We start from the raw sequence: 17,394 nt of genomic DNA, 5'->3' as shown, positions 1-17,394 counted from the left end.
TAGCAAAATTTGATTTGTTATTGGTATATTGAATTATTTAACATTACAATTGCTTGTTTGTTAAAATGTGTGTATGATAAAGTTATGCAATTTGTGTTCTTTCGTTTTGTGTGTTTTTGGAAAATATAATTCAATTAATGCTCCACCACAGTCTACTATATACAGTCGCGAAGCTTGAGGTGATTTTTTGCAAATCTCATGATAAAGCGCTCCAAGCGGTTAGCAACTAGAAACAATAGACTGTCCACGGTCGACTTTGAACTGAATCGTATTTCCATCGAGTGCTAGCTCGTTGCGTATTTCACATTGATGCTTGTGAAATGTTCGTTATTAGTTGTAATGAAAATGTTAATGGCTAAAATACAATAATTGGAATAATATTTTACTAGAGACGTAGAAAAATTAAGTTTGTTTTAATGAAATTTATTGATCACGTTTTATTTTCAATTCTGGTGGGATTATTATTGCTTAGGCCTACTTTTTTTTTCAAAGGATATGTTTTTAATTATAGCTGTTAATTTTGTTGTTATTTTTATTTGTTACTTTATTAGAGGCGTAGAAAAAGTCTGTTACAACAAAATTTATTAATCACGTTTTATTTCCAATTCTGGTGTGATTATTATTGCTTAACCTCAACTACGTAAGTCTACTCTTCAAGTACCGGTACACGTACATAAGTTAATCCATTAATTCATATTTCCATTATTAATGTTGTAAAGGGAAATGCAAATTAATATTTATTGGTTTCATAGTTAATTATCGCTATAATCTTGAATGAGTGAAGCGATTATAGTAAATTTCAGTTCGTTTTGCACAAATAAAAATAATATTAACCTATTTCTTGCAGGTATCTTCGAGTTTATAGTGGAATTTAATATACTTCATTAAAATTATAAATTAACTTTATGCATTTAATATTTCAATAATGGAAGGAAGGTATTAATTTTTCCAAAAGAACACAACGAAAGTGTAACATATCTTGTCGGCTGCTAGGAGAGAGATCTGCGATGATGAGGCGATAGTAGCGATCCTAGTGGTGGGCAACTATCCATGTTTGCATTTTTACTACATATTGAGCTTCGCGACTGTATATAGTAGACTGTGGCTCCGCCATAAATGTTGTAACTAAAACCTTGTGCATCCTTCGTGTTTATCGTACGGGTCTTCCTCTCCCACACGATACCTGCACTTTCTTTGCGTTTTCACTGTGCCTAAACGAGACGCTCTACTGCAGTAGTGTCAGAGTTGTAAGCTCCGAAACCAGTTGTGGTGCTAGAGACGTCCAGTCGGAGCGTTAACTTGCTTATGTCTGTGGAAGCACCGGAGCACGCAACGAGTTATAGTGGAGAGCTCCGCTCCGTTTAGGCTGTGTCTGACAACGCTGCTCTACTGTATTTAGTAACGTGTACAAGTGCAATGTCGAAACACCAGTCGTGTTATTTGCATTCACCATTGACATCCTGTGATGTTGAACGGTCGTTCTCAAAATATAAAAACTGTTTGATTGATCGCCGCAGTACGTTTCAGTTCGCAAATCTTCGGATGTATTTTGTTGTTCATTGTAATGCCGGCAACGAAACCAAAGAAGACGGAACCTTGCATGTATAAGGTATGTATTCATGTACTTTATTTTCAATCATAACCAGACTGTACTACCTATGTTTATGTCCGGAGTCTGTGCCCAGTACCGAGTGTGTAAAAGCTATAGCCAATGCTTGCGTACATTGATTGCTAAAGTATCCTGGTTCCACCCTCTATTAATCTGTGTAGCATACATAAGACAATAAGGTGGGTGCTCCTGTTATGGCCATGTTCCTGATATGGCCACCCCTCTATTGTGAGTTAGTTAACCAAAAAATCCGCTAAATTGCAGCAGCATCCAATGAAAGGGCATCCTGGTATGTCACTTGATCGTTTTCCATCCAGTCAGGTTGAGCAATATGGCGTCAGTTGCCTGTTTTGCGGTTTTCATGTGACCTCTTCTTATTTTTCTCTGGTAAGTCGACTTTATTTTATGCATGTTTTTCAAAGACTTGTTTCATGAAAACCATCGTACTCCATTCAGTTTTTAATGTTCTGTTGATTGGTGTTGTAGTTGATGGCGTATCTTTTACGAGTTGTTCCTAATCAAACGATTTTCGTGAAAGCTTACCTGCTCCTGATATGGCCATATCAAATGCACCATGGCCATATCAAGTTCATTTCACTTTTATTTTTTCACCTGACAAATTTACGTGTCTTATAGCTGGGATTACGCAAAAATTTTGTATTTTAAGAAAAACAACTTAATTTTTTATAGAAAAACCTGTTTTGACTACACTTTTGAATTATAAAAAAAGATTATTAAGTGTCATTTTTATTCATTTAACACCAAAATTATTTAATTTTAACACAACTGCGCTATCAAACTGAAAACAATCACGATTTGTAGAACATGGAACAAGGGTGGCCATATCATGTGCACATGTTCCTGATATGGCCACTAGGTAGAGTTTTGGAATTTGGGACTTTTTGGACAATTAAAGCTATTTTTATGTGGAAAGGAAATTATTTTAAGAAAGTCCATTAGACTGAGAACGAGTAAGGAAAAAGTGGTTTACATTTTTTCAAAATGGCGGCTAGAAAAATTCTCAAACCTTAGCATGGCCATATCAGGGACACCTACCTTATTCAGAAAAAATCGATTTTCTCAAAATAAGAAAGTTACGATGTTTTGCATCTCATGGCTTCAATTGTTTTAGGCATCACGCACAACACGACTAAGGATAGACACACAATACTTTTCGTCATTGAAATTCTCTAACTTGCAGTGCTTGTATTTTAGTTTAACTAACGATTGAGAAAAGCTAAAATAATAAATAGATATAGATTCGGTGGACTAAATTTATACATTACTTCATACAAAGCGTCTAATTAAAGAAACCAAGTTTTATAATATATGGGTCTCTCGAGGAAAGTTCAAGTTCAGCTAGAGCGAGATATTTTCGTATGAATGTTTCGATTGCCTGAAAGAGTTCGATATTCATTCCTTTCTTTCGTACACTCTAATTTCAAACTTCGATTCCAGGAGGTTCTAATTAGTAATATTCTAATTAGCCCGATGTTTAGCAAGCTGCCTAATAAATTCTAATGCACTTTAAAAGTTATGTGCTCACCCATGTCACTGGAACTGCCTGCCTTCGTTTGAACACATTTCTGGCATCTTCTTATGAAATTACCCATTACTTTTCTTAGTTCTCTTTGGGAAATTGAATTGATTTCTTGGCGAGTGTTACGTTTAAGTTCGTCTAAAATGTGTGGATTCGTTTTATACACTTTATCTTTTAATGATCCCCAGAGATAATAGTCACAGACGGTAACTTCGTAGCTCTTTGTATGAAACCGTAAGAAATTTCCGTTTGCTGAGAAAGACGGCTAAGAAATTTCTTAGGGGAATGTTCCAAGAGTTGTCCAATGTCATCAAGAGTTTCTTATGTGAGTACTGTACATCATTTTCATCGCTTCTTAACAAGAACACTTCCCGTTTCACGAAATTTATTAACTAATCTATAAATTGTCCCACGACTTGAGACACGAACACCTGGGAAATTCTCTTGAAATCTCCTGACAGCACGAGCGGATTCTGTACGGACATACGAATCCTAAATAAACACCCGTTGTGGAATATAATAATTAGGCCTATTATTTGCTATTACTCTCACTTCACTTCACCAGTGGCGTGCGGTGCTATTTCTCGATGGGAACAGATCAGAAATAACACGAATAATAATAATAATAATAATAATAATAATAATAATAATAATAATAATAATAATAATATAAAAGTCTGTATTATGATTTTGCAACATTACCAATTCCTTTTTTTTTAATTCATTAACAACTTAATCAGAAAAGAATATATTAATATAAAACAGATTAATGATATATTATTGTTATTATTATTATTATTATTATTATTATTATTATTATTAGGCCTAAATATATGATACCGTTACCGGTAACTAAAAATAAATAAACCTAAATTGAACCTACAATTTACCGCTTGACGAGCACCCAGTTAACTATTTCACAGAATTATAGTAACTACTTTGAAAATTTATAAGATTTTGTGCGAGATCGTGCGTATTTGCTTGTTTTCCGCACAGAACCAATACGCGGTAAGTGTGAAATACTACATTCAGTATTCCCAACGTAACACACATAACAATTTCCCTCTTCTTACCGCTTAAGCGTGACCTTCATTTTACTGCTTTAGGCTTTTAACATATCATTTTTAGAGACGTTTAACATAGTAATAATTATAAATTGGAAACTTACCACTGCAATTTCACCTAAATTGCAATGTTAATTATTGTTTTTAAATATTTGCAAAAATTAAGTAAATTCTACTACTCCACGAATCTTATTGCATTCCTGATACAAGTAACATTAAGGAAGCCGTGAAAAAATCGACAAGATTCCAGATGCCGATGTTATTACTGCAATATGTTATATAAATAATATTGTTAAAATATTAGAATGAAAAATAAATCATTACATAACCTTACCGTTTGTTTTAAGTTCGCATTTATAGACTGGGAAAAAAAAAGACAGACGTATATCACGGCCTGCTGGAGTATAGTAAACACAGAAAACATTTTATAGCAACAATGTTGAAGAAAGATATTTTGGTGTTCCGAAGTTGCCGTCATTAAACAGAAACCAACATGGAGATTTCATTGCAACTAATTAGAAATTCGTCTTTCAGGTATGTAATAAACGATCTTCGCACAAAATAATGTACGATACACGAGCGGTATGTTTGTTTTCATGTTCTCGGAAATTAAAAAAGCTCAACTACGTTTCGCTTTTTCAATCTTTTCCTAGACCATGAAAACGTCAACATACCGCTCTTGTAACGTATATTACTATTGTTTTAGTTTTAAGTTATGTAAGGAGAGGATTAGGTTTGCCATTCAAAATAAACGCGCTTTTCTCAGCAAAATTGATCGGACTAAACGCTCTCGACTTCAGCTGATCGATAACACAACACTCGCTGTCTTGGTTCGCATCAGGGCGCTTGCGCTCAGTCTCGTTGAAGTTGGAACAGGCAGCAGTCACCTGTTGCATTGACATTATTTCGTCAGATTTAACTCAGGCCGCGAATGCGTAAATCGTACGGATTTTTTAAGAACTATTGTATAATTTCACACACAATATTATGTCACACGAAAAACTCTTGGAACTTAATTGTTTTCCGAATTATCACTATATGAATAAACTAGCTTGATGAAACAGTATATTCCGCAGTTCTCAATACTCCGCGAGGGAAGAGGTAACTCTACAGCTTCCAGCGATACTCAGGTAAGTTCGTGTCCGCTCGAGCCTGCTTCGGAGAAAACATTGCTTGCGACTCCCATCACATCATCACGCACAGCAGATGAGAAGGGCTCGAGTCGTTTTCACTTCACTGCAATAAGCCTGCTAACGATAGCTGTTTTCGCTTTTTGAAAACTGCAAGTTGGCCTATCCTTTAGAATGAAGTATATCTCACAATCTCAGTTAAGGGGGCAGGGAGGAAGGGAACAGCCTGTTCCCTCTGTTCCATGGAGGAACCGCCGCTGCACTTCACGTGTTACTCTCGCTGAAAAACAGAAAAAAATGCGTTGCGAGACCTTGAATAAACCAGTTATCCCCGCAAACTGCTCCCTTCTCGCCTGCACCAACGCGTGATGGTGTCGGCCGAGGCCTATTATCTATTATCTCTGGGGATCATTAAAAGATAAAAGTGTATAAAACAAATCCACACATTTTAGACGAACTTAAGCGTAACATTCGCCAAGAGATGAATTCAATTTCTCTAAGAGAAGTAAGAAAAGTAATGGGTAATTTCATAAGAAGATATCATAAATGTATTGAAAACGAAGGCAGGCAGTTCCAGCATCTCCTTTAGTGACATGGATGAGTATATAACGTTCTGTTAAGTGACCTAAGTTCTGAACTGTCAGTCAGGTTACAGCGAGTTCAGAATATGTGCGTCAGATACGTATGCAACATCCGACGATATGATCACATCACCCAGGGTTGCCAGATAAAGTAATCGAAACCGTCGTATTAACTTATGAAAATTGTCGTACTTCAGCATAAAATTGTCGTACATTTCGCAACTTTCTAATATATTTCTAGTCCACCGCTGTGTAGTAAAATCAAATCTTGCATGAGACGAGTTATCTGGTTGAGATTGTTTACAGGTTTTGCCTCAACCCATAAAGAGCAAATGATGGGTAACTTTCGGCGCTGGAGTCATTTCGCTGGCATATCACCTTCATGTCATTACGCAGTTCATAAAGAATCGCAATATATATATATATATATATATATATATATATATATATATATACTGCATAATATATAGAGTGATTTATATAGAACTGACACATTTCTTTCATTAATTGTTTCAAAACGAATTGTGCTAGCGACAACTTATTATGCCTAAAATGTAGAGAAATTTTGGGAGATTATTTACCTCTATAGCAAATGTTGAAAATGTCCTCCATCCTGCATAAAGCACAACTCAACACGTCGTTCCATGTTACTGGCCACTCTTTGGAGGACTCTGTTGTCAATAGCTTGAATCTCCTGTGTGATGTTGTGCTTCAGATCGTCCAATGTCTGGGGACTGTGGCGTAAACCCTGTCTTTTAAGTAACCCCATAGAAAGAAGTCCGGCGTTGTCAAATCCGGAGATCTCGGTGGCCACAGGTTCCTGGAAATTATTCGGTCGTCAAAGAAACTTGCTCTTACGTCAACAACAACCGTGGGAAGCCTAGATGAACGATGCTTGCCCTTTTCACTCACCAGAGATCCAGTTGTTTCCAATTTGTTTACCAGTCCCAGTATTGTGTTTCTTTTGGGAGGATTGCGAACACCAAATTCTCTCTGGTATGCTGTAATTGAATTCGTAATCCAGTATTGCTTAACAAGGAAGAGTCGTTGATTTAATGTGTACTGCATTTTCACGTTGACACAAAATGTCGAAAACAGCTACCAACAATAGGAATAAAACATAAACATCTGCGCATCTAGTGACAAGGAATCGAAACTCCAGAACATTCTGCTTAATTTGGTGCTAAAATTGGGTCAGTGCTACCAACAATAGGAATAAAACATAAACATCTGCGCATCTAGTGACAAGGAATCGAAACTCCAGAACATTCTGCTTAATTTGGTGCTAAAATTGGGTCATTGAATGAATTTCCAACGGAATAATTAAAGAAAGAAATGTGTCAGTTCTATATAAATCACTCTGTATGTCTACCAATAAATTTTAGTTCCAGTTAAAAATACTAATTATTGTTCGCATCCACAATGACATTCAGCATTGAAACAAATCACCACCCATTTCTTCATCATCAACACTGTCATCGCGGTAAAGTGTGCACGATGACGCTTGGTTAGAAACAACTTTATTATATTTAAAGTCTGCAGAAATTTGATCTTTGGCCGGCGCGGCGGCAGATAGGCCAATAAATGCGGCGGCCGAAAATTATATCAAATTAATTTCTCTACAGTTGATTCAAACCCGACACCTCTACTGGGTGTTCAGTTCAAAATGTGTCATGGCTCGCTGTATGCCGTCATGTGGCTAGCTGATGAGCCTAGAGAATTCAATCTTCCTACACTTCCGCAGCTCAGGTGTATAACCTAAGAGGCAGAGAAGTTGGCTAGCAAGTACGGCGTTCATTCTGAAGAGTACGTACCAATACGTATGGTAACGCCGGTAGTGGCAGGAATGTGAACTGTTTGGAAATACGTACTGTCGGGATATGGGGAGAGGGTTAAGACGATTACTTACGTATTTGTTGACATTAATTTCGACGGTCAACATGGTCACGGAGCATTTGATTTGTGTTGTGGAATGTTGCCGTACTCAACCGATGATAACAAATACCCTGCGTACGACTTGCCGGCGCAAAACACAGTTCGAAAGATGTTATGGTAGCACACAGACCGTACAGACCGCCATCTGTTGCTACGACGTTCAAGTTATACCGTACACGTTCTCAAGTTCAGATTGAAGAACGCCTTAAATAATAGGCCACTTCTCTAACATATAAGCTGAAACTCGCTTCAAATCGGTGACCCAACGACAGTGACGTCATGACACACTTTGAAATGAACACCCAGTATAATGTCGGCACGTTAGGACTTCTTAATGCTACTGCGGTACTGTTTAACTGATAAAAGATTTCCTTTATCGAACAAACAAGGAAGTTAATAAAATTAAACTCGTATTACTTTGATATAACCGCGCCGTATACGTAAAACCTAGAGCTCAAGATGGCAAATTATGGCTTACATGGCAAGGATAGTTACCAGATCGATTTTCAAAGCATTCCCCCCCCCCTTAAAAGCATGTTTTTTTCACATTAATCCAAGACATACTAAATGAAGAAAACTTGTCTAAAAGGGGCGAATTAACCATCAATTTTATGTTAATTATAAACCAACATTATAAATTCCCAATTATTTTTTCCCTTTAGTAAAATAGTCGTACAAAATTGCGTACGACATAGAGTGCGGTAGTACCTCGTACAATTAGTCAAAATAGTCGTATGCATACGACTAAAGTCGTACGTATGGCAACCCTGACATCACCGTCCTTCGAAAGTCTTTCGTGGCTCCGATTCAAAGAACATAGAACTTTACACTCTTTGTCTTTACTCTTTCGAATTCTGCACACCTCAACACCAAATTACCTTTCGTCTCGTTTCTCTTATCTATACTCTAACCACGATGTAAATACTAGAGGACGTATTCATAGACATTCTTAGAGCGGGCTTCTGGTGGATGATCAGCGAACTAACGTTTTTCGTATTCATAAACCAGTGTTAGCGATATGATATGATATGAATCTTGTACAAGTAACCAGTCGATAGCCGGGGCTAATTTAGCACGCTCGTAGCGCGGGCTAGCGAAATGTCTATGAATACCACCCTTTATCACTTATCTGTGGCACACCAAGCATAGAACATATTGTTATTCATCACCTTTTACAGTATCCACTTCGCGACGATGGAATTCCTTGTTACAAAGTATTAATTAGGGGCTGCAAGTCAATAAACATTTTTAAAAATAGTTTAAAGGATAACCTACTTAGCAATTCACCCTAATTATACTGACTAAACGGTCACTGACTATATGAACTTTTTTTTTGACATGCATCCTGATAGCGCTGTATTTTCAAAATCGTCTCTCAATAATCTCTTCCTATTACCTAACATTATTTGAAATATTTGTATATTAACATTCTATGTATTTTAGTTTAATTCTGCTACACAATTTGTATTTCATTGTTTAATTAATAGTTCATAGTATTTTACTGTTTAATTCATAAGCCACTCTTGTATACACGTAACTTTTATCTAAATCAAATTGTTGTATTCTTTTGTAGTTTGTACGTTCATACATATGAATGGTGAATTTGCGAAACGACTGAAGTCCATAGAAGTAGTTTTGAGAAAATTAAAGAAAACAGTTTTTGGCCTCGCTGAATCATACATTGTTACAATATATTTTTTTTATATGTAAGAGATATGTACGAGAAATAGTTTTAGTATAAAAATTCATACTTTTGTACTCTTCTTCAGATCGTAAAAAATTTAATTATCTTCAGGACTTAAGTTGTTCTGCAAATTAACTTCAATTCTGCATCATAATTATTAGATTACTGACACATAAACATGTTTAACTAAATGTATTTATACCAAAATCATAAAATAACCTTATTGCAATTGTTGAACAACATTATTTTGAACAATTTTTTAATCACAAGAGCACAGACCTCTGATGGAGAAAAGTATGATGTTGAAGAAATGTTTCTGAGCACTTATTGCCATTAAGAATTTGATTAGTGTGTTGTTCTTATTTTGTCCCAGACAACTGTCGTAAAACAACCACAGTTCTTTAATATACTGGATGGGACACAGTTATTGAAGTAGTGTGCAGGAGAAAATTACATACCGAACCTCATTAAGACTTTTCTTGGCCTGTCCCTCATGGTAGACACAAAAGGACATTTCACTAGTTTTCATGTTGTGCACAGAGGAACCTGGGACGGTAAGCTGACGATAGTAGTAGGCTACATATCCTGAACTTGTGTTTAGGCAAGCATACATTTTTCATGTAGTGAAATGTGACAGCGAGAAAATCCTCTCTCTCGATGCTTAACTTGGCTCCATTTTGCAGTACTTTTTACTTCAGCTGCAAGTTTAGCACTATTACTGAGCATATTGCCTTTCATTTCCATGCTCTGTTCTTCAAACGTATTACATTTTCTCAGCTAAAGAATTACCAATGACAACAGACAAAAAACATTTTGTCGGTTGATTGTATGATTAAAATTACATATTATGTAAGTTTCTTCAGTACTTGACAGGCAAAACAACTTAAGTCCAGGACTGAAGTCGTTTTACCTCTTAACCTAACATTCTGTTGCTAAGAAAAACTATTCAAAGCTACTAAACGATGCCCCTTGCACACATAATCATGCTCTCAACTCAAAACCCCCAAAATGTGGACTGAAGTCGTTTTGCAAATTCACTATTCATATGTATACTTTTTGTTGGTTGAGTGGAAGAGAAGGCCTTACGGTCTTAACTTTGCCAGCTAAAATAAATTATTATTATTATTATTATTATTATTATTATTATTATTATTATTATTATTATTATTATATAACATTTAAAGTGCATTAGAATTTATTAAACAGTCACTCTAGCTTGCTAAACATCGGGCTCTCGTATTGCCCGGCCGGCGGGAAGCGATAGCTTATCGGCCGAGAGGGACCCCACCTGAGTTTCGGTGCCGACATATATGGATGAGCCAATATTAGTGATCACTAGACTTCGTTGAATTGCCACACGCAGCATGCAATCAGGTTGCCAATGTACGGTAGTATAGAAGAGGTGAGCGACCTCGCGGTTTCGTAGTATAAGCAGTTCATGTTAAGAGTTGTGACCAGTCCAAGTAGATAGAGCAGCTACAGCTAATGTATACCTAAGTAAACACTTGTTTTTGCATTACTGTAGTAGGAATCGTCAAAGTTTAACATTTGTTCAGTGCAGACAAGAATTCAATCAAACATGCTACAATGAGAGTGTTGCTGTTCGAAACAATTGCCCTTGGAATACCCTTACCCTCGCAGCTAGTCTTGACCCGTTGGGGAACGTGGTTGGATGCTGTTCATTATTATGCAGAACATTACGGCAAAATAATGGAGGTAATTGGTGCATTGGATAGCACAGACAGTTCCGCTGTTGCAGCTGTAAAATCATTGGCTTCTGAACAGCTATTGGAAGATATTCTGTTCATTGATTATAATTTTAAAATCGTGTCCAAAAGCATCACACTGTTAGAATCGTCTAAACTACAACTCTCAGACTCTCTTAATATAGTGGATAAAGTATCACAAACCGTTATCCAAAATAACAATTCACTAATTTCAGAAAAAGTGAAACGTAAGTTGAGAAATGTTATTGCTAAAAATTCTGCCTATTCACAACTTCGTATTATAAATGATGTACTATCAAGTCACAAGACGTCTGAAGTTGGTGTACTAAAAAGTAGTGACTTCCCGTTCTTCAAATATGCACCTATTACATCGTGTGATGTTGAACGTACATTTTCCCAATATAAAAATTGTTTGAGGAGGTTACTTTGCAGTCGCTCAAAATGTACGTAACTCTTCACTTCAATGCACATATTCAAGGTTGATGTGAGTACCTTACATTAAATTTTAAGAGTTAATATATCTCACTACAAAATAATTGTGTATTTACATGTTTAGACATTTCTTAATTCAATGATCATTCATTATATTTCTTGAATGCAGGATACAGGTATTATTGTAACCGCAGTATACTGTTAAGTGTTTACATCAGAGGCATACTCCATCCGTTGCACGTCCCTTTCTCATACAGTCTATATCCCGTTGCGTAGTAAACCTTACGATTATCGTGGCAATTCCACGAAGTCTAGTGATCACAATTACAATTTTGCTGATCCCGGATTGTATAAGAATAAATTTGGTCAAGTTACCTGATAAATTCAGCATTTGGGCTATTCCATTTGAAATCGACCAGTAAAAAACATCGCATTTTTTTAATACTTTAATTTTTTCCCTACTTATACAAGGTGCTGAGAAGAGTGCATTGTCAAAAATATGCTATCGAAAGTCAAACGGTTTTCGTATTATTGAGCGACAAATTTAGCGTATTTTATAAAAACAAGCTTCTTTCAGCGCTCAAAACTCTGGAACCGTTTACTGCAGAACATTGAACGGGAGCTCATTTTGAAGCTGACATTTGGTAGATATGTTAAGAAGTAATCATTATTTTTATTGTGTACAGAGAGACAGATAATCTGATTTTACTTACTTTTAGGCTTTTTGCCCATTTGTAAAAATGTAAAAGAAAAAACCGTGCATTATTAAGAGGGATTCGGCATTGTTTGCTTAGTGGCTCGGCAATAAGTTTCGAGGGTATTAAATAAATTATATTCACACGCCTAGACTTGAACGGCACAGTACCGCACGAACTGGCCGAGCGATGAAGATAAGCGAGCATTGGGCGTCATTTTACTCCTGTGTTTATGAAAACTTGTGATAAAGCTAGTCCAGCTATGCGCTACTAGACGAAACATCACGTGTTTATGTCTTCTGGCCTTGCTTGCCTAGCCTAGCTCCCGCCTCACAGTCAGCTGGTTAGTTCACACGCGTACTATTTATTTTCTTTATTTTATATTTTCAATACTTTCTTATCAACGTTGCTCCAGTAAAAAATACGTGTTTATTTGTACTTTCAATGCGGAATCTAACCATATATTTTTAAAATATTTTTTCGTGGGTAAAGGCGTCTTAATGAAGAAAATCTAAATTTCTCCATTTCCATAAAAAGTAAGAAAAACTGTTTACATGTCAATATAAACTTTAACTTCTCAGCATCAAAATAAACCATGATTTTGATCACGTTGTGAAAGGGTTTCGGAGCCACAACAGTTTAAAGTTGCTAATTTTATGAAAATACGATAAATTTAAATATTTTAAATTTAAACACTATGAAGTTCTGATGCCTCACTTTGCACAAAGCATTGTACAGGGACATCATTTTATTTTTACTTGCATTTTTATTGTACCTGCATTTCTGAATGTACTTCACTCTCACCCCTTCACTAATGTCCTTGCTCCCGTCAGACACACAAACTTACGGCCGCTGTTGCATTCGAAGTCTTCAAGCAGCGAAGTAAACACTGCAGTGTATAGTGTGTTTCATAAATATGATTGCGTTTTCTATAGAAGAAAGAACCTATATTAATAATATCGTACTAAAAAATTATATTCAGGAAACGATAAATTCAATTTCAGAGAATATGCTTCAAAAAGTTGTTAATAATATGCGTACTGAATTGAAGCCTGCATTGTAATGAACGGCAACCATTTTCAGCAACTTGTTTAAAAATTCAGATTAGCTTATTTTGAATTGAGGTGGCTAGAAGCAAAGGAATGCTAGTGACATTTGTAATAACATGAGTTAAGTGCATCCAGTGTAAGCAAAAATATCTAAAATTTTAGTGGCAAAGGGATATTTTAATCGCATCACACATTAAAATTTAAATAAAAATTTCACCGATTTTACGAAAGCTTAAATATTTAAACCCCATTTTCTCAAAAGTAACTTAAGTGCACTTACAGCCCTTTATTTATGACCCCCTCAATTTAAATGCACTCTCTATATTGTATGTTAACACCAATAATTAATATGCTAAATAAAGTAGACATTACATAACGAACATAGCCGCCTGAAAAGTTGAGCATTTGAAAAAAAATGTTACTACTCTACTGTATTTTGATAAATTCCGTAAAAGTGATGATCAAACTGAAAATCGTAATATCGTATTTCCCTACAACATAAATGGATACACTACTTTTCTCTCCTCCTATACCTAGTAAAATGATTTGTTTACATATTGCATTAGTAACATCATACTCCTGTAATGGAAGGGGGCAACAGTGTTTCCGAGTATAGCCAGGTTAATGTTAAAAATGTTGGTAAAAATAAAGTGATGTCCCTGTATCACAGTTGTCAACGGACAGAAAAAGTTTCATTGTATTTAAAAATTGCAAGGTCAATTTTCTCTATATTTCGGTCGATTTGAGATGGAATAACCCATTTACATAATTTTGTGGAATATTTACCATCATTAGTATCATTTCTTCTTTTTTTTGCGCGTAGGCCTACTTGTAGGATACGAATTAAAGTCGGACGCCCCCTTATTCTAGTCAGCTTTGCCACTTAGCTCCCAGAACTGTCGGAGAAAAACCGGAGAGCGCTCAATGGAATGTGCGAGACCTTGAGGAGGTGACGTCAGATCACAGTATATGTTCGCCACACGAACAGATCGACACCATTGGACTCTTTCATCAAGCAAGGTGAGTTTCAAAACAATCTGTTAAGCGTTTTGTGTCGTGCTGCGCACTAACATGAAGCTTAGGAAAATATTTGCTCCTAATATGATTTAACTGACAGCTGTGTACATACGCGAGTTTCAGAACGTTCATGCTGTGCGGCTAACATTGTAATCCTGAATGCAGTGTATATAGAATTTCTAACATTGTCTCTTAAAATGTGATAATTGTGGTAAGGGCGATTAAAATTACAGACGTAATAGTAGTGGTCTAAAATTACTATTTTTAATAACGATTACGTAACTTTTCTCGTTTCTTTACCAAGCAAATGTAACGCTGATTCTAACATCTTGCTGCTACAATAATTCTGCGAACTGTGATTGCATCATTAACTCGTTGAGCGTGTATTCACGGCGCCAGAGATAATTAGAAATGGTTCTCCGTGATTTTGTAGTGTCTTTTTTTTTCTTTTTTTACTTGTTATTTGGTTGATTGTAGTAGACAATCGTTGGGCCAAATATTACTGAAACTCGATATACAATAATAAAAAAATTAATTTCGTTTACCATGAGATTTTTTGTAAGGGAACAGAATCTAATTTATATAAAAACTAGTGGCTTGTGCAGCAAATGCTGCAAACTAAGTTCATTAGACGTTCAAATAAACATTTTTCAGATTTATTTTCAATGAAGAATACCAGACATTCTGAAAGTTATTTGCTTCCATAATAATGAAAGATACTCTCTCTCGAGCCAATACTGAAGAGAACCACGCATATAAATATCTATACCACACCGCCATTAAATATATGAAAAAGACCCAACCCACTTGATTAATAACTATAAAAATATTTGATTTTTTAATAATATTATTATCTTACGTAAGTTTTATAGCTTTCAGTAACACATACTATATATACTATATAGCTGCCACTCAGTAAAATATAGAAACCAAAATCTAATTTAAGTTATTCTCTACATCTACTTATATAACCCCAAAACGTTTCACTTTCATAACATCAATATAGCATTAATATGTATAATTAATGAAAAATAGTCACATCATGGCATTAACTCCAATAATATTTTATTTCTAATGGTAATAATGTCATCAAACCACCTCAAGTTTTGTAGTTTTTAATATCCAATACACAGCTGTACCCAGAAAATTACATACCACAGAATCGAACCTTTAAATTATTTTTAGTAAGTTGAGTTTTTAATAACCAATTTAATTTGAGCTCTAAATATGTCAGCATTCTTGCAGATCATGGCCTTCGTGTAATATTGTTTACTGTAGTGTGGGTTTTGTTTTATTCTGAAATGCAATTAGCTAGTTCTCAAAACTGACGACAGATGGATTTTGGAAAATAGGAAAATTATGTTGAAAGATTGACATTTCACTGAAAACTAAAATTTTTCTGAAAAACTTAGAGTTCCAAGCTTCAAAATGAGGGGCCATTTATTAAAATCCGTTCAGCCGTTTTCCCATAATTTCCATTACCAGTTCAAATTTTATATATATAGATATTTATGCTACCACTTTGGTCCTTCTTTCTGGCTCACATTCTAGCTCTCTAGTAGATTTGTATCTAGTGAACTAGTAGTGTAGGGAGAAATTGAAGTCAGACAGGAGTTTTTCAATGATCGTCCTGATCAAGTTTGATATGGAATGGACTGATTAGACACAACGTTTTCAAATTTGAATCATCTTCCTATTCAGATGAAGAAAGGAGATTTGGCAAAGAAATCTAGTTGCTGAGACCATTATAAGAGATCAAATTTAGTGAGGTTTGCAACGTGAATTTAACCCTTGCTAAAAGCTCTGAATAGAGTATTATCACAGTCTAGTATATAGTCACGAAATTTGAGTTTTGAGGTGCTAGGAACAATTGACTGTGCCGGTACTATTTTGCATTGTCTGTAATGAGGCGATATTAGCGATCCTAGTGGTTAGCAACTATCTATGGATGCATATTTACTACGTATTGAGCTTCGTGACTGTATATAGGGGAAAGTTGCCTATATCGTACCACTTTTCAGTCTTTCTTAATTTATATCGAAATGGGAAGGATTTTAATTGCATATATTGTTAAACATTCTGACAGTATCATAGGACACAAAATTCATTTTTTTTCAGAATTTTTAAAAAATTATCAACTGTTTTTAAAAGACATTATTTAAAACTCTGCGAGCTGTACGATTTATGCGCCCAGTTTCCTAAATCGTACCTAAAGGTTGCTTAAATCATACCCATTTTAAAAATATACACATAATTTTTTGTGAACGATACAAATCTCACTCTTTATTGCAATGTGTTTCATTATACTGATGCGTTGCTTTCTTAGCATTAGCCACCACTTCTCTTGGTGGTTCGAATGTATGGCATGGCTCAGGGATAGCCAAAACAGATGATAATGTATAATCCACTTTCAATGAAGATCTAAAAAAAGCTGTTTTATTTTTCTTGATCATAGAAAAACACGTTTTTCGCCAGCATTCGAATGTGGAATCAAAACAAATTTTTCAACCTCATCTTCTTGTACCTTACGTCTTCATTTGCTAGTTTCATCTGAGATAAATATGCCCGAATTATATCCATTCGGTAAATGTACCGACTTACTTGCTCCTCATCTTGAACTTTAGCACTTTCCCATACATCTTCAGGGATACTGTCTTGTTTTAAATTTTGTAATACATAAATGCGTGAGATTTCAGAACAATGCGTGAGACTTGGCATGTCTGCATTATCTGTTCTGAAATTTGAAAATATTATGCACTTAACGTTAATTTTATTGTTCACATACCAAAATCGTACTGGTATGATATGAGCAAACTTTTAAGGTACGGTTTAGGAAACAGCACTCCAAGCAAACTATTCAAATTATAACCTAAACAAAGCTGTTACAATGAATATTTTTACCGTTTAAATAATAAAAACATTTTTATATGT

General features: G+C 35.3%; 1 protein-coding gene across 5 annotated transcripts in view; it reads left to right on the top strand.

Moving 5' to 3' along the window:
* Nucleotides 1–1,549: 1,549 nt before the first annotated feature.
* The window catches only part of LOC138709429 (lysosomal-associated transmembrane protein 5-like), a 49,897-nt gene continuing 34,052 nt past the window's right edge, over nt 1,550–17,394 (top strand). For 3 of the 5 annotated variants that reach the window (XR_011334929.1, XR_011334930.1, XM_069840184.1), the window contains exon 1: nt 14,293–14,466. Coding sequence is in view for 2 of the 5 variants with exons in the window: in XM_069840184.1 (XP_069696285.1) it covers nt 14,416–14,466 (51 nt within the window). In the remaining 3 variants the exon portion in view is untranslated. Of the gene's footprint in view, nt 1,610–14,292; nt 14,467–14,652; nt 14,675–17,394 lie in introns of those variants that run through there. The other 2 variants (XM_069840185.1, XM_069840187.1) reach the window with 2 other exon arrangements.

Source organism: Periplaneta americana, chromosome 11 (genome assembly GCF_040183065.1).
Source record: "Periplaneta americana isolate PAMFEO1 chromosome 11, P.americana_PAMFEO1_priV1, whole genome shotgun sequence".
Lineage (NCBI taxonomy): Eukaryota > Metazoa > Arthropoda > Insecta > Blattodea > Blattidae > Periplaneta > Periplaneta americana.
This window is presented reverse-complemented; position numbering and strand designations above follow the sequence as displayed.